Source organism: Rhinichthys klamathensis, unplaced genomic scaffold (assembly GCF_029890125.1).
Source record: "Rhinichthys klamathensis goyatoka isolate OS25496 unplaced genomic scaffold, OSU_Roscu_1.1 h1tg000027l_1, whole genome shotgun sequence".
In the NCBI taxonomy this organism is placed as follows: Eukaryota; Metazoa; Chordata; class Actinopteri; order Cypriniformes; family Leuciscidae; genus Rhinichthys; species Rhinichthys klamathensis.
In genome coordinates this window covers 1,102,220-1,122,571 of record NW_026606577.1, presented here as the reverse complement: position 1 = coordinate 1,122,571, position 20,352 = coordinate 1,102,220, and the positions used below count along the sequence as shown (strand labels likewise).

At 39.6% G+C, this 20,352-nt stretch overlaps 2 protein-coding genes across 2 annotated transcripts; one reads left to right on the top strand and one right to left on the bottom strand.

Moving 5' to 3' along the window:
* LOC130078609 (trace amine-associated receptor 13c-like) lies at positions 1-975 on the bottom strand. Its single transcript, XM_056244180.1, has one exon. It carries the CDS (start codon positions 973-975, stop codon positions 1-3), a length of 975 nt encoding a protein of 324 aa, XP_056100155.1.
* A 4,381-nt stretch (positions 976-5,356) lies between these two features.
* Positions 5,357-6,376, top strand: LOC130078558 (trace amine-associated receptor 13c-like). The gene has a single exon (XM_056244109.1). It carries the CDS (start codon positions 5,357-5,359, stop codon positions 6,374-6,376), a length of 1,020 nt encoding a protein of 339 aa, XP_056100084.1.
* The last annotated feature ends 13,976 nt before the right edge of the window (positions 6,377-20,352 follow it).

The window sequence follows — 20,352 nt, the reverse complement described above, 5'->3', positions numbered from 1 at the left end:
TCATTTATCATCTGGGAAAATACTTAAGTATTCTGATGATGGCTTCACTATTTTTAGAGTCACAATATGTTTAGCTGATATTCTAAACCATTTATAAAACAGCGCATAGATAAGTGGATTCATACAGGAATTCATGTACACAATCCAGCATGTTACATTAAATTCAACTGATTCTGTAGACTCATTTCCTTCAATAAGAATGACAATATAGTATGGTATCCAACACATAAAGAAAACTGCGACAACAATACCCAAAGTTTTTGCAGCCTTTCTTTGTGACCTGCTGGCCCCTGCAACATAATTTACAACCTTGGCCTGATGTTTTGCAACACAGAAGATTTTCACATATATAGACATGATTACAGAAGAAGGGGCAACAAAAGTGACTATGAGGTCTGTGACAACATGTTCTAGTTTAAAAGAAACTGAACAGTCTCCGTAACATCTGTTATGTGTGTCTGGGTAAAGCATAGTGTTATATAAGATAATGACAGAATATATGCTTGAACATAGCCAGTTTATAATAATGCAACAAACAACTTTATCAGTTGTGACCCTTACTGTGTATCTCAAAGGGTCACTCACAGCAATGTAACGATCTACAGATATAAAGACTAAATTACCAAGAGATGCTGAAACGACCACAAAAACAATAAATAAAAATAGAGAACAAAATGTCTCTCCAAAGTACCAGCATGATTCTATAAATCTGATGCCCATTAAAGGTATTACAATCAGTCCCACAATCAGGTCGGCCACAGCCAGAGAGAGAATGAGCAGGTTGGTTGGAGTGTGAAGCTGCTTGAAGTGAGAGATGGAGATGATCACCAGCAGGTTCAGAAACACAGTGAACACTGATGCTAAAGAAATGAAAATATACAAAATAACGTACTCCACTTTAGGTTTGATATCTTTGAAACATGACAAATTGTTGTCTGCATAGCAATACAGTATTCTTTGCCTGTTGTCCTCCATAATCCTTGAGTCAAACATTTTCACAGTTGAGTACATCCTCAATTGTAGCCTGGTCCTGTTCCAGCTGTCAGTTTGACTTACTGTCTTCCTTAACTGACTTGACTAAATGTATGTACAGAAAAAGGGACATCCAATGAAATGCGAGGTTTGTTTATAATAAATTAAACCCACCTACTATAAAAATATTAATAGCATTCAGTGACTATACCCTGGTGGGAAAAAAAATGCTAAGTATACTTGCAGCCAGACTAATTATACTTCAAGTGTGTTAATGATTAGTTAACTTGAAGTGTGCTATTTTGAAACAACTAATTTTGTACTAAGTATATTTTAGTTGTAATTAAATTGTAGTGAAGCATAACTTTATTTAGTGTACTTTTGTGTACTAAATTGGACCAACTTAAGTATAGGCTATACTTTAAGTATATGCATGTGTATGTACTAATTACATGCTTGATTAGTGATATTAAAGTGTACTTATTTTGTGTTACAAGTACATTACAAATTCATTACGAGTGTCTCTCTTTCTCCTCTACAAAGCTTCCCAGTTGACCTGGGGGGCGATAAATGACTACAATCTGGATCTTAATGGGAATTGTAAGTGTAATAGCATGATATTCAAATGAGTTGTTATTGCATAGAGAGGAGAGAGTTGAGTATTTTCAATTGTTAGAAATGAGAAGACCAGTGCCCCCACCCCTCCCCGACTGGCGAGGGGTGTGAGAGAAGTTGTTAGAGAGAGCAGCAGGGGTTGCTGAGTCTTCTGGACGGATCCAGGTCTCAGTTAAGCCTAAGATATTAACCCTCTGAAACCGACGGCATTGTCGACGACGCCACACGACTCCTCCGATAAATATTGATATTATTTGATGAAAAATTGATCGATTTCCTTACCGTTTTTTGCAGCAGAAAGCTAACACGCTAGCCGTCACGGGGGTGTATTTGGTGTCTTTCTAGCCTTTTCAGAAGGTTTTCTATCCAGCCTGGAACTTGTGCGTCCTTTCAGAGTGTTTCAGTAATAAATCCATATGTGTATTTCCCAGTTTTGATCTCTGAAGTCCATAATTTATAAATTTTCCGTCATATTTGCTGCTAGCTTGATGCAAGCTGCCATTTTGGACATCTCGCGATGCTTTGCGTGAGGTTGTTGACCAATGACAGGCTGATCCGTCGTCCACGTTGGTGTGCGTCATTACGCATGAACCAAGGGTGATATTTTGGAAAGAGAGAGACGCACGGCACAGTGGTTTCGAGGAGAGAGAGAGAGAGACGCACAGAGAGACGCGAGTTTTGAATAATACACAGAGAAACACGGAGAATAATGGATCCTCAGAGATTGAGAAACATGGATGTAAATCAAGCACTGGCCTTTTTTGATGCCATGGAGGATGATGGATTTTCTGGAGAAGAGAGCTTTTTGACTGATGAGGAACTTGATTACCAGAATCGTCTAGACCCTGCTGAAGAGTAAGTTACATTTATTTATTTACTGTAAAAGTATAAAAATAAACAAAAACTAATATGATAAAATATACATTTTCTAAATATGGAAAAATAAGTTATGTAAAAGTAGTATTTCGTTTTTCTGTGTTTGTTACAGAGTAGTAAGAGTTGTAGATTACACTCTTTGTCTCTCAACCATTGTATGTCTGAGTTTATTTACTGTAAAAAGTATAAAAAAAGAAGAAAAAACTAATATGATAAAATATAAATTTTCTAAATATGTAAAAATAAGTTCTGTAAAAGTAGTATTTCATTTGTTTATGTTTGTTACAGAGTTGTGGATTACACTTTGTCTCTCAGCCATTGTTTGTCTGAGTTTACCTGGAGATACAAACAAAGGATGTTGTAGTGGGGGGTTGGTCACACCTTTTACCTGTGGAGAGAATAGTGGGGGGTTGGTCACACCTTTTGGCTGGAAAGCGAATGGTCATATTATAGCTGTGGTGGGTTGGGGGTACAGTAGCAATCTCAGCCATTGTAATCTTATGTGAAAAATCAAATACAAAAACAGTAATTGATCTAATTTGTATGATCTAATATTTTGCTTTATTTATTTGTTTTACAGTTGTGATAATGATGAAGACACCAGCCCACCCACCCAAGCCAGACAGGAAAGCTCCCATTCTTCCACTGAGGAGGGCCCTTCCACTTCTGCTGCAGCATCCCAGCAGCTGCCACCTATGGTAGAAGATTGTGTGAACTGCAAACAGACAAGGCAGGTGAAACAGGCCACCCCCTGGAAATGCAAAGCCTGTGATGTGGCCCTCTGTGTGATTCCTGATAGGAACTGTTTTGAGGCTTGGCATCAGTGATTTTCATGAGGCCCAAAACGCCTGGACTTCCTTTGGAAAAATGTAAATATTTTTTGTTCTGTTCAAGTTATAATGTTCATTCCTGTGCTCCAGGACTCCAAAGACTTGAACAAACTGTTTTCCAGAGGAAAATTGCTTAGCTTTTATTTATTTGTGTGTGATTTCAATAAATATTTGAGTGATTCAATTTCCGATTTATTTTTTCATTTGTCTTTGTGGTCCCATAACTTATTTTACATTCAGGTGACATCAATGAAACACAAATAAGCTGAAAGTTCAATTTGTCCTGAAAAAAAAGATGTGTGTCAATTGTCTGTGCACAAAAGTGTTGATGTTTTACAAGCTTTTTTAGTGAATAACACCAGACGAAAAATGTATTGTAAAAATACCCTTAGGTCTCAGAGGGTTAAGAGCAGAATGAGAAGCAAAGGCTGGAATGAATTCAGCTTTATTGACTGCTGATTGGCAGTTCCATAGACCCATAGAAAGAGTGAGAGGTGAGTGTGAGGATAAGAGAATAGGACGCAGATTAGCAGTATTGCGCTGCCTTCTGTACGTGATGAGTGAGCGTTGTCGAGAGACAACAGGAATGTATTGAAAGCACATGTCGTTTAAGGTAAATAGGATAAGAGTAGGAAAGGAAAGGGAGATGTAGATACTTAAGTGCTTAGCTGATGTCTTTGCTCGGTGGAGTCGCACAGGTAGAGTCGATGGTCTTTACCCGAGTCGGTCTTCACACGAGAAGGCAGAAACGTTGCGACAGCGCGCATCACTCTTGTCGACTCCACAGACTGACCGTTTGTCCTGGCCTTGTCCTGGATCTCTTCGAGTTTATATCTGTTTACAGTGGCTGTCTCTGCCCAGCAGTTAACACAGCACCCTCAAATAATCCGAAAATGGGAGAAATCGAAACTAGCCGTTGGCCAGTGACTCACTTAAGTGCTATGCAATTTAGACTGCAATACTATTCAGACGTGCAAACTATTCAATTTACTGTTATAAAAGTAGCAACGCGTCTAATTAAAATACAGATTTGTGAGAAGGTAAAAATTTTAAATAACCATAGAATCGAAAATAGCCCTACCTTGTGATAGACACTAAGCTAAAACAACAGGAGAACTGGATATTAAGAAAAAATCTACTTGCGCGCTCTTGACGACTCCACAGACTGACCGTTTGTCCTGGCCTTGTCCTGAATCTCTTCGACTTTATATCTGTTTACTGTGGCTGTCTCTGCCCAGCAGTTAACACAGCACCCTCAAATAATCCGAAAATGGGAGAAATCGAAACTAGCCGTTGGCCAGTGGCTCACTTAAGTGCTATGCAATTTAGAATGCAATACTATTCAGACGCACAAACTATTCAATTTACTGTTATAAAAGTAGCAACGCGTCTAATTAAAATACAGATTTGTGAGAAGGTAAAAATTTAAAATAATCATAGAATCGAAAATAGCCCTACCTTGTGATAGACACTAAGCTAAAACAACAGGAGAACTGGATATTAAGAAAAACTCTACTTGCGCGCTCTTGTCGACTCCACAGACTGACCGTTTGTCCTGTCGCTTTCACAGACCCAATGGCCACCAAAGCGCATTCACTCACTCATTCATGCCATGCAAGGCGCCATCCAGCTCGTTGGGAGCAGCTGGGATTAGGTGTCTTGCTCATGGACACCTCGACACTTGGTCAGGTGGAACCGGGGATTGAACCACCAATCTTCCAGTTTGCAGACAACCTACATGAACCACTGAGCCACTGCCGCCCCACTGTGGCCTCTTGTAGAAAATTCTAATTTAGTTCATTTTAAGTTTCTAATTTAGATCAAAGGAAAGAAATTAACTAACATACAGTATATATATATATATATACAGTATATATATATACTGTGTGTGTGTGTGTGTGTGTGTGTGTGTGTGTGTGTGTGTGTGTGTGTGTGTGTGTGTGTGTGTGTGTGTGTGTGTGTGTGTACACATACATTTATAAAAACATGTAGATGTAAAATGAGGGCTATAAGCATCATCAGAGTGGGCGGTAGATGGATTGGTCAATCCAGACACTGTATAAATGAAAGGACAGAAAGGAGAGCAGAACAAACTCCTATCAGGAGGAGAATCACTCATGGCCTATGAGACAGAGGATCATGAGACTCAATACTGCTTTCCTGCCATCAATTCATCGTGTATCAAGGGGAAACGCTCCAATCATGAATACAATATCATGTATATGTTTTTTTCATTGCTGTCAGCATGGACTGTGTTTCTGAACCTGCTGGTGATCATCTCCATCTCGCACTTTAAGCAGCTTCACACTCCAACAAACCTGATTATTCTCTCTCTGGCTGTGGCCGACCTGCTTATTGGACTAATTGTGATGCCCATAGAGGGCACTAGGCTGATTGAAACATGCTGGTACTTTGGAGACACTTTATGTAGACTGTTTTTAATAATCATGGGACTGCTCTTCTCAGCATCTCTCAGTAATTTAGTATTAATTGCTGTTGATCGTTATGTGGCTGTGTGTCACCCTTTAATGTACCCACAGAAAATAACCACAACTAAAACTTTATTTATTGTCTGTCTTTTCTGGGTTTGCTCTTCAGCATATAACATTGCAATAGTTAGGAGTGTCTCACACAAAAAGTATGCATGTTATGGAGAATGTACAATTATGATAACTTTTGACTGGTCAGTCACTGATCTGTTCTTGTCTTTTTTGTTCCCTTGTACCCTGATCATAACTTTATATTTGAGGATATTTTATGTTGCACATCAGCAAGTGAAAGTTATAAACTCTTTGATGAAGGGTGGAAAATGTGTAATGGAAGGTTCAGTGAGGAGGAAATCTGAGAGTAAAGCTGCTCTGACATTAGGAATCATTGTCACATTTTATCTATTTTGCTGGATTCCTTTCTTTATTTTGTCCCTAACCGAAAACACAGAAATGGCTTCTACCACGGCCTATATTCTATTGTGGATACTGTATATTAACTCAGGTCTGAATCCTCTTATCTATGCTTTCTTTTACCCCTGGTTTAGAATGTCAGTTAAACACATCTTAACTCTTAAAATATTCCAGCCAGCATAATATCTTTTTGACTTGACCATTATAATGAATAAGATATACTGATATTAATTTCTCCTCAATCAGTCTATCTATGGGTTTCATTATTATTAATGGAAAAAAATTATATGATTATTGGTTAATAAACAAATGAGAACTTGTGGGCTAAACAGACATACATTTACAAAAAAGCAAAGTTTTTTTTTAAATAAGACAAGAATCTTATGATTAGAGTAGAAGTTGTGCCAGTTAATTCATCACACTGATGTTATACAAGAAATCATAAGAGAAAATGGTTAGGTTAACCCTAAACCTAGCCCTAACCCTGTAGATTAATATTAAGATCTGCATTAAGTGATAATTTTATAGCACAAAAGTTATACGTTTCATTAATTAGTGGATGATATCTATTTACATACTACATTTGAAAATATATATACTTCTCCAATCTATTGCTTAGTAACTGATGTTTATATGATGTTATTATGACAACAAAAAGGAGATGGCAAGGGTGGGTGTTGTGAAGCCTTCTGTTAGTACTTGAAAAAACCCTGCAGTTGCTGGAGGAAGAAAGTTTATGAGTGTTACTGTTTGTGGTTCATGTGAAGGAGACGTGTTTCAATAAAAAAAATATAAAAAATTGTTTCACAGTTCTTTTAAACTGTTATATATTAATGCAAAATATCTGTGCGATGAATACATTTTCTACAGTAGCACGTGTGCGATACAGTTTTGAATGTGTGAGACAGAGACTGAGACTGTTGTTTGTGTGAAGTGAGAGTTTGTTGAATGCTTGTTTGTGTGTGAAGGCTGCATGATTAACCGAAATCAAACCGAAACTTTGATTTGGTTTGCTGCGATTATGAAATCGCAAAGGCTGCAATTTTTCATTAAATAAACATACATGTGCAGTGTGTTTCATGGTGAATCGCAGCACTGCGATCAGGTTTGTAGTAAATGCTGCTCCATCTCTGCAAGTGCAAGTCAAGTCACCTTCATTTATATAGCACTTTTAACAATATGGACTGTTTCAAAGCAGCTTTACAGTGATCATGGGAAATTAAGGGTGCTCCGACTGATCGGTCGCCGATCATAATCGGCCGATAATTGCTTTGGGATGTGTGATCGGCGGTCTCTATAAAGGCCGATCCAGAAAAGCCGATCAGATGACGCAAAACTCGCGAGACAATTTTTTTACGCCCTGGTAAAAATGGCTTCACCGGTCTGGCAATTCTACAACAGGGCTCTCAAGTGTCAAGCATTGAGCGTGACAGTCACTCATTTCGGTCTTTTGTCACGCTCTCCCGCCACACATTGTATTTCTCACGCTGAAAAACTATTTGTAATATATTTAATATGCCGCAGCGGCCAAAACTCTGGCCTTGCCACTCTCACTGTGGAACAGGCATGAATCAAGCGCGTTTCCTCTAGTGTTGTTCATCGAGCTACACAATAGCCAATCAGAAAATAGAACTATTGTATATGGGTAAGATTTAACGCAACAACCAATGACAAAAATGTGCGTCCGTCAAATCACTCACGAGTACATATTTTTTTCTCTCATCAAAACTGAATATGTTCATCAGCGGTTACAGTTATATCAAGCAAGGATACGTTTGTGCTTTTATTGTGATTACACCGGAATGAATAGAGTCCGCAACGGCGATAGATTGAAGCGCGCGTCCGAGTGAAGACTGCGCGAGGCACAGAGCACTGTATCCATGCAACTGATCGCCGCGGCTACGAGCGCGCAGCTTGAGTTCAAAAACATATTTTGGCGCTAGATTTCTTATTTAATAGCGAACTAAATGAATGATCTGCTAGTTAACTGAATATGTTTTATTTATTTATATTAGGTACATGGTGGGACAGACTTCACTGGATCTAAAAAAAAATCAATCTAACCATAGATGTGACCAATAGTGGTGGCTTTCTTAATCTGTTAAAAATAATTTTGCAAGGGTTCTTCACACACACACACACACACACACACACACACACACACACAAAAGGTTTCTCTACCTCTCTCTTCCTCTCTAAATGCCAACAAAATCTGACTAAGCATCCCAGAAAAAAGCAAAGTTATAGATACAGATATGGAAGTTGTTAGTTTTTGTTTTGTTTTGTTTTTTTGTTGCTGTGCACTTTACTACCTGTGGTCCTTTAAGTGTATTAGAAAAAATGATGGCTGACTGTCTCAAAACATTATTTTGGCTATAGCCTTTTTTGTTGCTGTTTTTAGTTTAAAGTAGTCTAAAGCTAAATTGAAAGACTCAGATGTTGTTTCTTTTATTAATTTTATTTTATATTCTACAGGAAAGTTGTATGTCAAGCCCTAAGCTGCTCCCAATAACCAAGCTGCTATGTTAATACATGTTGCTTGCAAATAAATACAGGTGTCAATTCATTATGCATTGTCTTCTCTTAAATGTAATACTTAATGTACATTGTTGTTAAACAGCGTTTAATAAGTAATGCTAAATGATAAAAAGAAGTCTTCAAATAGACCCTGTAATCGGTGATCGGTATCGGTATCGGGTGATACAGCTTCCAGTAATCGGCAATCGGCCCCAAAAATCCTGATCGGAGCACCCCTATAGGAAATGAAAGTAACAGAGATTGTTCTGGCTTTACAGCAGCTCTAGAATAAAGTTTTTGTCCAGCTAAAGTCAGTTAGGATCGATTCACTTCCATTGCAAAGATCATTAGTTATTAACTTAGGGGCCGCTTACACGACATCATTCTAACAGAAAACCTTTAACTCCGGCCCGCTTATTCGCATAATTATTTAAAGATGTGTTTTTAGTCTAGCTTTGAACTGACAGACTGTGTCTGCTTCCCGGACAATGTTAGGAAGACTGTTCCAAAGTTTTGGTGCTAAATAGGAAAAGGATCTACCGCTAGCAGTCGATTTTGTAGACGTGAAGGACTATAATGTGTTAAGAGCTCGCTCAAGTAATGGGGAGCTAAACCATTTAGTGCTTTGTAAGTAGTCAGCAATATTTTAAAATGTAAAATACGATGTTTAATAGGGAGCCAATGCAGTGTTGATAGAACTGGGCTAATATGGTCATACTTCCTGGTTCTATAAGAACTCTAGCTGCTGCGTTTTGGACCAGTTGTAGTTTATTTATTAAGCGTGCAGGGCAACCACCCATAAGAGCATTACAATAATCTACCCTTGATGTCATGAACGCATTAACTAATTGTTCCGCATTTGTCATTGAGAGCATATGACGTAATTTAGATATATTTGTAAGATGGAAGAATGCTGTTTTACAGATAATAGAAACGTGACTTTCAAATGAAAGAATGGTATCAAAGGGCACACCCGGGTTCCTAACCGACGACAAAGGTTTGACAGAGCAGCCATCAAGTGTTAGACAGCATTCTAGGATATTATGTGAGGAATTTTTTTGTCCAATAATTAGAATTTCTGTTTTTTTCAGAGTTAAGTAATAGGAAATTACTAGTCATCTAGTTTTTTATATCAGTTATGCATTCCGTTAATTTTGTGAATTGGTATGTTTCGTCAGGGCGTGAAGAAATATAGAGCTGAGTATCATCAGCATAACATTGAAAACTAGTGCCATGCTTCCTAATGATATCTCCCAAGGGTAGCATGTACAGAGTGAACAGCAATGGTCCTAGTACTGAGCATTGTGGTACTTCATACTAAACTTGTGATCGATAAGACATCTCTTCAGTTACTGCTACAAACTGATAATGGTCAGATTTAAACCATGCCAATGCAATTCCACTAATGCCAACATAATTTTTGAGTCTATTTAAAAGAATTGTAACGACTCTGACAGGGTATTCGGGCAGATGTATCTAAATTAGCGAATCCCGATTTGCAAACAAAGGTCAGTTCTTCGTGAGTAAACAAAGGGGCATTCTGTATACGACCCCCTTTGGGCATGTTGACCAGATTGGTGCCACTATGGCTAGCACATGACACATTTGGAACAAGCCAGCGTTTGTCTTCAACAAATGGTCAACCATTCAAACCTCGCCGTCTCACGGGACACGCATCCCCCCCCCCCACAGAAAGAGTCCACAAAGCTGCCTGAACGCTTAAGGACAATCACACATTAATGCACACACACACACAAATGTCCTATAATGTGTATATAAATGTATATAACACAGAAATTGTATCCAACCTTCCTGTACGCATGCATATCTTATTAGCTTTGCTTTATAATAGAAGTGTGGTTTGCTAGTGTATAGCTCTGAAGTCTAAGAGTTCATCAAAAGAATGTTCCAACACATTAACACACAAACACCAGGCATGGAACTTTTCAGAGAAAAGTACCTCTAAATGTTTTAAATGTATTCATTTTGTGCTTAGATGTCGTCACATGCCATACTGGAAGTACTGACAATTTTATTGTGTGTTAACCAACTTTAAAATGCTTGTAATTCTGCATATGAATGTAACTCTATGTTCTTCTACTTTTACCTGCCATGTCTGGTAGCTGTTTGACCGTCTTGTCTTGACTGAACCAGTCATACATAGGAAATTACTGTAAAATCTATTGTCCGGTTTGTACAATCTTTCTGGTTAGGAATGACAAAATGTTATACCATCATAAATGATCCTGACAAGACAAAGAGGAATCTTCCGCGGGCACTTTTCTCCCAGCTGATTGGTGCCTTCATGCCAGAAGGGGCGTGAACCTAAGTGTCCTTAAAGAGACGCGCCGAGCTTCCCTAAACCCTTCTGAAACGCTTCTGAAAGCTTCCTGAAAACTCTCTGCCTAAACTCCCTGGCTCTTCCTGCTCTTCGTGGCTTCATCATGTGACTCCTCGTGCGTCTGGACATCGCCTTAGTGTGATGATCCATCGTTTCTCTTTTTGTTTTCTTCAAGTTTATTTTATCTTTTTCGAAGGCTCCTCTGTTCATGTCTTCTCGCGAAGAAAATGAACACAGCCAGACTGGCAAGCTTCACCTACAAGGACATTCAAACACGCCGCGCTCGCTGGACGAACCCGAACGCTCGGCAGCCACATGACAGAGATACACACACACGCAAGACACAGTTTTCCTCAGCAACACCAGGAGAACCAAAGACCTTTAAGCCTTCATTCAAACTAACGCGCTTTGCCCGCTCTGAAAGACCACGTGAACGCATGACGCGAGGACAGAGACACGCACCCTTCTTCACATCAACCACAAAGAGCTTTACCTGTGCAAGTAACCGTTTACCATTCTTTCAAGGTTTAAGATCTGTTGAGTCTTGTTCTAATTCAAAAGGTTCTGTGTCTGTGATGAATTTTGCCAAACTAGAAGATCTCTCATCTTCTTTCTCTCTCTCTCTCTCACTCCTGTTTGTTATTCGTCTGTCTCGTTAGTTTTACTGTTTAACTGTACATACATGTATCCTGTGTTCAAATGTAGAATTCTGTATCCGTAGTTTCAATTATTAAAACCATATTCTTGATTGATCCTGAAGTGCTCATTTACAACAAGTCAATGAAATGAAGATCCTATAGCTACAAAAGCTTTAAAAGTTGTTACTATATCAGTAACGTAAATTTTATAAACACGAGAAAATTAATGTTCACGGCCGGAACATTGAGATTTCTTGGAGTTTATAAAAAGGGACAACCTTGTTGAGAAGTTGGTAAGTTAATCTTACGGCTGTTTGCTGGACAAACCGATTGTTTGATAAACTAAATTAATTCCCTTAAAGTTGTCTCATATAATCGATATGTAATGAGACCATTGATATATGAATGAGGAATTATAATTCGTTATGATTTACCATTCATATATACAATCGATCTATTTTCAATTTCGATAATTTAACTGTAATATGCAATATATTAATCATATTCATGATTAATTATTAAAATTCCCTATGCATAATTTGAGCTAATTAAGGCACATCTCGATGTGGCTACAGAATGTTGTGGTCAATAGTATCAAATGCAGCACTAAGATCGAGTAACACTAATACAGAGATACAACCATAATCGGATGATAAGGCTTAAAAAAAAAATTTGTTTGGTTCCGGTTTCCGACCGACCCTGTCAATTTATGTGCGACCCAAATTTATTTTATGAGCTTGGGGAAGAAATAATAAAAATTAAATAGCCTAAATACACAAATAAAAAACTGAGGCGAACTATAATTTACGTTTTTGTACAGCACGCGATGCAAGATGCCTGTCCTCCAGCAAAACAAACGAGGCAGCTACATGGTCGTTCACACATCGTTCGTCAAACTGAACTATAATACATATACAAGTATTTTTTTTGTCATTAAGGACACTTTTATTCATATACGCACACATACAAATCAAATGCATGCATTCATAGGCACGCACACACCACATTACAGAGTAACCTCCATCCGCCTCCCAAGTTTCATTAAAAATCATCCCAAATCCCAATACCCTCTTCTGCTGTCTACCACTTATTTCGCCATGTATTTGTTCGTTTCTTTTATTATTTTATGCAATCCAAAACGCTCTAACCTGCCGCGCTTCGTATCTCCAGAGCCCGTCTAACTTGTCCGGGACAAATGGATTTTTGAAGGACAAGTAAAAGAGAATTTTACTTGCCCGAACGGACAAGTAGCCTGATTAAAACATCAATAACAAACAAAAAAATAACTAGGGAATCACTAAACCGAGAGAATGATTCTGATTTTATTACATTTATTGTAAGCAGGGACGGACTGGGACTAAAAAACGGCCCTGGACTTTGACTAGGCCCGGCCCAAAGCAATCGGCGCGCGGAAACTCGACAACAACAACAATAACGCCTGCTGCCTGGCATGAGTGTCACAAGACTTTAATTGTGGCTCATACTATACCTAGCTAACAGCAAATTATACAATTTATTCCATGCTGTCTTAAAATGAATTTATTACTTAATAATCTTAATTAATTTATGCAGTAATTAATCTTAGCTACTGCACAAATAATAATACCACATCTAAATGAAAATAGGCTACACCATTACAAATGTAACTTCTGTATTCAAAATCTTCAAAGTTTGTAAGCATTAACTGTAACGTTACCAACATTTTTAAAAGTAAAAGCACAACATATTTCTTAATATTAGCTACTGCATGTGGCATTTTACAGCTAAAATGTTGAAGTTTAGCTGTTTTAACTACTGTAATCATTAAAAATGTAGCAAGCTGAATATCACTTCCTAACATCATCCCTAGCAAGTAACTTGCAAAGTAATTTCTGATTAATTCGGTTCGTCAGTAGAGATAAAAGCCCGCCCGCACTTGATTGGTTGGGTCCTTACATGCGCTTCGTGAGGCACACGCGCACACTAGCACACACACGCAAGGTCTCTAGCTCGCTCCCTCTTTCTGCCGTGCGCGCGCTACGCATGCGCACTCTTATTCGCTCTAGATTCCGAGAGATTTTAACTAATTTGCGGGCATCAGTGAGCCGCTATAAATATGCGGGGAACTTCCGGGAGACTTGGGATGTCTGTGACTGCGTGTGTGGCGGGTGGTGGGCCGGCCCACCGGCCGTCCTGGAGTACCGGCCGTTCTGTGATTCTCCAGATCACACAGATGGCCAGTCCGCCCCTGATTGTAAGTTGCGATCGATTGTGGATAATAAATGTATTAGCCTGCTGACGGTGAGGTGCGCTGTTGACGCTCGCGCAGCCTCTCGAGGAGAAATCTACACACATGAGCGCATCACACACACAGGTTAACAACATACTGCCTCTAAAAAATCTAAATGTGGAGTTTCTATATTTTAACATATGTGTTAAGCAGCCTCAATTATTTTTCCTGAATACCATATCACGATTGAAAATGTGACATTGATTTCCTACAACAGTTCAATAAACAGTTAAAATCAAGTCACTTACATTTTAGATGCAATATTGGCTGTTTTTGTTCTGTTGCTGCAGCGAAAATAGTTCCAAACAAAAATCACAGCAGAACCACGGCACAGGAACACTCAACCTGTTTTCATTACTGAATGATTCAGCATTTTGACCGAATCGGTTGAGTCAAAGATTCAATGACCCATTCATTTCATCTGTCTCATTCTTGAATGAATCAACCGTTTAAACGAATCGTTTGAATTAATGAATCAATGACTCACTCATTAATACGGCCGCCTGCCGCCACCTATTGGCAGTTTAGTGTTATGTTTATAAGTAGCCTAGTATACTTCTTTCCGATGTTTCTTATTTGTACATTTAAATCAATTTCATAACATTATTTTATGCAATTGTAATTTTTCAGTGTAAATTATTTAATTTGATCAGCCCTATCTAGGGTAACAGTATGCTTGATCTTTCATTTTAAATTCCTAAATTTGATCAATAAATTCAATTATTTAGAATAAGACGACACTATAGGGCATTTAATAAGATTGGGGGAGGGGATGCCCTTCAAAGGTGCAGATATTACAATATGCCAATTTAAATATCAAAGCTGATTGAACACTGATGAGAACATTGCTTCAGAATAAATACATTTAAAAAATTTAAAAAATCCGGACAAGCAACTTTTTTACTCTGACAAGTGAATGACAGATTTACTTGTTTGGAGGGCAAGCATATGAAAAGGCTTAAGGTCGAGCCCTGAATAATTTCCCTACCTATCCCTTGCTGCTGCCACAAAAAAAAAAAAAAAAAAAAAAAAAATCCCTACCGACCCATGACCTCAACTGACAACAAACCAGAACCAAACTTTTTTTTTTTTTTATGCCTAAGAGCAAATCATTTGTGACTCTAATGAGAGCTGTCTCAGTACTATGGTATGGTCTAACCTGGTCAGTCTGCCATTTTTGGCAAAATAAAGAAAATGTTTGCATGAAAACATGTATTGTTAAGTAAGTATTTTTTGTGCCCTGAATGGAACATTAATGTCCTTTGTTTTATATAAATACATACACATAGATATTTGAGAGTGTCAGAATCAGCTTTCTATTATGGGGGCTTAGCGTCAAATCCTTTTATGTTGGTTTAAAGTTTACAGGATGTATTGATACACATCAGTTCATCAACACTAATGCTGCTTTTTAAACTTTCTATCTTATTTTTTATTAACATTAAAATAAGAAAACAAAGTTTAATGAAACTACTTTTCATTCCACAGGTGCACAGTTAAAATTTTTCGTTCCTATGAAGAAATAATAAATGCTAACATTAATTTATGAAGACACTCAGATTTTGGTAGTTCACAGATTTCACATTTTTGTTAGGATGTTTAACTTCATTTGAAATTCATTTGGATGGATACATTATGGTATTAAAATCAGTTAATCAGAAGTAAACAGTAGGTCACTGACCCATGACTCATCAAAAAAGCAGAAGCAGTTGCATCAGTCTGTTATGTGTGCTTGCCTGTGTTTTTCGCACCTTTAATGAACGGTTCAGTTAAGGATCATCTAAGTATTCAGCAAAGATTTTAACAGCACCCTCGGGGGCACATTTTGTAAATAACAAGCCATAACCATAATTGGTCTTCAGAGTGTACTGTTATTGATTTACTCAGATGCTCATATCATCTAATCATGAGGGGTCACTGCCTAATGGTCAAGGCTTTGATCTGCTATAGCTGAAAGGCTCTTTAATCCCATGAAGAGCAACTGGAATCATGTGGCATCTCTGGCCTTACATATCCAGTGGTTCACATTCAATTAATGCCAAGCCCAACATGAGGGCACTAACATCCTTACACATCTCATATCAAGAAAACAATGCAACATGTCCACATTGCTTTGCTTAACATGGTGAATATCTCACCAGGTTTTTTCCTGCATATAGATTTACAAGGCGGCCGCCTCAAATTCCGTGCCCCCTCCGGCTCTCGACAAAACTCGGACAGGCAGTCACATGCTCAGATACCCTTTTTCCACTGTGATGGTTCTGTTGCGGATTCCAGGCCTGTGTCTATAGTTGGCAGATAGTGATGCGCGGATCGCGGTTATATCCGACGATAATCTGCGGGTCGGGCAGTCCAAGTATTAAAAAATAACATTACAATTAATCGAGGGTGGATGAGAGATGAATCATTATAATGTGTTGAGTTTAATAAAGACACGGAACTCTCATCCCGGTAAAACGCAATGAACGTGCGTCACTCTTTTATCCCTATCCCTCCAGTGGAGCGGCCTGTTGCGACACACCTGTGTCCAATGGCCGCTGCATCTTGGACGGGGGATCCTTGTCTCCCCTCGCAGGCCGGTGAGCTCGCGTCAGGCTTGACAGTCAAAGCTTACAAAGCTTGCGGGCAAGCCGCCTCCTCTTTGCATGCCATGGCATTGTTGCAGGTCTACTAGCCCAAGACACTCATGGACATGCACGAGGGTAGTCTAGACCGTGCACTCATGAGTGCCTCTGGTCCCCCTGGCCCGGTTCGTCGAAGCCTGGAAAGTGCTTCCCAACCCATCCAGCTGGTCCAATTCAGTTCCGCCGGCATCCGCCCAAGTACAGCGGCGTTCACCACACTTTGGTGTCGAGCGAATGTGCTCCTGTCATGCGTGCGGAAGTCGCTGTCCTGCTGGCAAAGGACTCGATAGAGCCGGTGTCAGTAGCCGATATGAAGACCGGCTTCTACAGCCCTTACTTCATTGTACCCAAGAAAGGTGGTGGGTTACGGGCAATCTTGGACCTGCGTGTCTTGAACCAGGCCCTTCACAAGCTCGCATTCAGGATGCTAACGCAGAAGCGCAGAAGCGCATCCAATGCATCCCCCCCCCCCCAGATTGGTTTGCAGCGATCGACCTGAAGGGCGCGTACTTTCATGTCTCCATCCTGCTGTGACACAGGCCATTTCTGCGTTTCGCGTTCGAGGGTCGGGAGTATCAGTACAAAGTCCTGCCCTTCGGGCTGGCCCTGTCGCCCCGCGTCTTTACGAAGATCGCGGAGGCAGCCATCGCTCCCATGAGAGAGCGTGGGGTTTGCATCCTCAACTATCTCGACGAATGGCTGATACTAGCGCAGTCTTGGTAGCAGTTGTGGGAACACAGGGATTTGCTGCTCCAGCATGTCAGCCAGTTGGGTCTTCAGGTCAACTGGGAGAAGAGCAAACTCGCCCCCGTACAGAGGATCTCTTTCCTCGGTATGGAGCTGGACCAACAGACGGCGCGCCTCACAGAGGAACGTGTCGGGTCGGTGCTGAACTTTTTCAAAGGCTCCTGGGGCATATGGCAGCCACAGCTCCGCCGCGCTCGGCTTGCTTCATATGAGACCACTTTAGCACTGGCTTCACGATCGAGTCCCGAAGTGGGCGTGGCAGACCTGCCGCCAAACCTTCAGCCCGTGGTCAGACCCTTCGTTTCTCTGGGCCGGAGTGCCCCTAGAACAGGCGTCCAGCCACGCTGTGGTCTCCACAGATCCCTCCAACACCGGCTGGGCCCTTACGAAAATTAACCATGGTTTTACTATAGTAAAACTGTAGTTAACTATGACTGTAGTAACCGTGGTATTTTGGTGCGAACCATGGTTTTTAAAAACCATGGTTTTGATACCATGGTTTTACTACAGTTATATTGTAGTAATACTACAGTAAAACCACAGTAACCATGACTGTAGTAACTGGTATTTTTAAAAACCATGGTTGTGATACCATGGTTTTACTACAGTTATGTTGTAGTAATACTACAGTAAAACCATAGTAACCATGACTGTAGTAACCATGGTTTTTGGAGTTTTTTAAAAACCATGGATCATGTACAATAAATTGGTTGTATTGCCACAGTGTAACCAATGTTTTACTAAATTATCTTGAATTACATTTAAGCCGTTTAGTTACAAAAAACATCTACAAAATAACAACAGAAAGAAGTAACCATATGATACAGACTTTATTACAGAAATTACATCTGAAAGAAAATATAAACTTGCATTTGTTCTCACATGTGACAAAAACTAAAAAGTTGTAAAAAAAAATATTGGTGATAAAGTGGTGCTGTGCAATGGTTAAATTAAGTTGCTAATTTACAAATAAAAAATAGTAATTTGTTCCAGTGTAATAATGATGTATATACAAAAATGACATTGTACAAATAAACATGACTTAGAGCACCTTTAAATACACAGCATCTATCTCCTCTAAAATGTCTGTAACCCGTGAACACGTGTCCAACACAAGCATGTTTGCAATTTATACTGTACATACATTAACAGGATTACAGCAATATTACTTGACAAGAACAATAAATACTATAAATTCAGAAGAAATGAGCCGTTCTTTTAAGAATGTTTTAAATGATATCCACTCACAAGAGATGAAGACATGGAGTCTCCTCATGGGGGATGAATAATGCACACTTTAAATTCTAGGTGAAAAAGGTTTTGTTGAAAAACATGTGATGCCGCATCCATGCCAGTAGGTGTCATTATGAAGTCTGTCATATGGCCAGTAGGTTACAGTCCAGCTTTGGTTTGGTTCTGTCTCGACCTTCAGCCCAAATGGACGCAGGAGCTAAAATGAGAAGAATACACACCACATTAACACACAAGCTGGAATACTCAACTGCTATTGGTCAGTTGCACTATCGAGTAGCCATGTAATAATGTCCAAGTGTAATAATGTCCATTCAGCCAGTGTTTTCATAAATAACTCATACAGTATTAGGGCTCCAAAAGCCAAGCAGAAATAATGTACATTATATGATCAGCTGAGTGTATTCTCCTTTACTTATACATACTAAAAAAAAAAGGTGCTAACCAGCACTAAAAGTGGTTCATTGGCTCGTAATCTTCAGAACACGACACAGTTTAAGATATTTTAGATTTAGTCCGAGAGCTTTCTGTCCCTCCATTGGAAATGTATGTACGGTATACTGTCCTTGTCCAGAAAGGAAATAAAGACATCATCAAAGTAGTCCATGTGACATCAGTGGGTTAGTTAGAGTGTTTTGAAGCATCGAAAATACATTTTGGTCTAAAAATAACAAAAACTAGGACTTTATTCAGCATTGTATTGTCTTCCAGTTCTGTTGTGGATCCGCGTTCAGTGCCGCCGCTGATGTAAGACGCTGCTGACGTGTGTCTGGTGTGTGTGTGTGTGTGTGTATTCCGGTTCTGTTGTGGATCCGCGTTCAGTGCCGCCGCTGATGTAAGACGCTGCTGACGTGTGTCTGGTGTGTGTGTGTGTGTGTGTGTGTGTGTGTGTATATTCGGGTTCTGTTGTGGATCCGCGTTCAGTGGCGCTGCTGACGTAAGACGCTGCTGACGTGTATCTGGTGCGCCCGAGCTTCGTTTACAGTCTGAGGGAGACGCACGCTGGAAACAAAACAATCTTCGCAAACATGTCTAAGGATTTACACACAGAGGAAGACTTGCATTTTTGGTCCGGCCACCACGAATCAGCGCACATAAGGTACACACTGTGCAGTAATTTGCGAACGTTTTGTAGAGAAATAAAAACAGGTCGCACCACAACCATTATTTGCACTCGCACAGATGCTCCCAAATATATTTTTAGGTCGCACAGCTTAAATTTCAGGAGCATATGCGACCAAAATGGTCGCAATTTCGAGCCCTGCCAGGGCCCGTTTAATGTTTAACTGTACGTTCACACCGCCACCAACTTGAGCGTCAAAGAAGCTCTGGCCGCCCTGTCAAGGACGCTTGTCAAAAAGTACGGGGAAGCTTGTTGACGCTTTGGACGCTTTGAACGCTCTGACGTTGCAGGGAGAATAGAAGCGTCACAACATAAAATGTAATAAACAGAAAAAAAAACAAGCAATACATTGAAGAAACCTTTTATAATGACAGCATTTTTATAACCGTTTTGGTCACATTTGGTCGGGGAAAAAAAAGAATAGTTAGCTATTATTATTATTTGCGGTCAAATCGGTGTCACCGTGAGCAAATGAATTGCATTCCCGCTTTAAAACGAGTGTTCGTAAATATTTCAAATAAAAGTTGCGCTCATGCGGTCCCTATAAGCAAACAAAGTCATGTCATAAATGATAGGAAACCCAGCAACGGCGATTATTAGCTTCTCTTCCATTTTCTCGGAACTAATGTTTTGGTAGGAACTAAAGTTT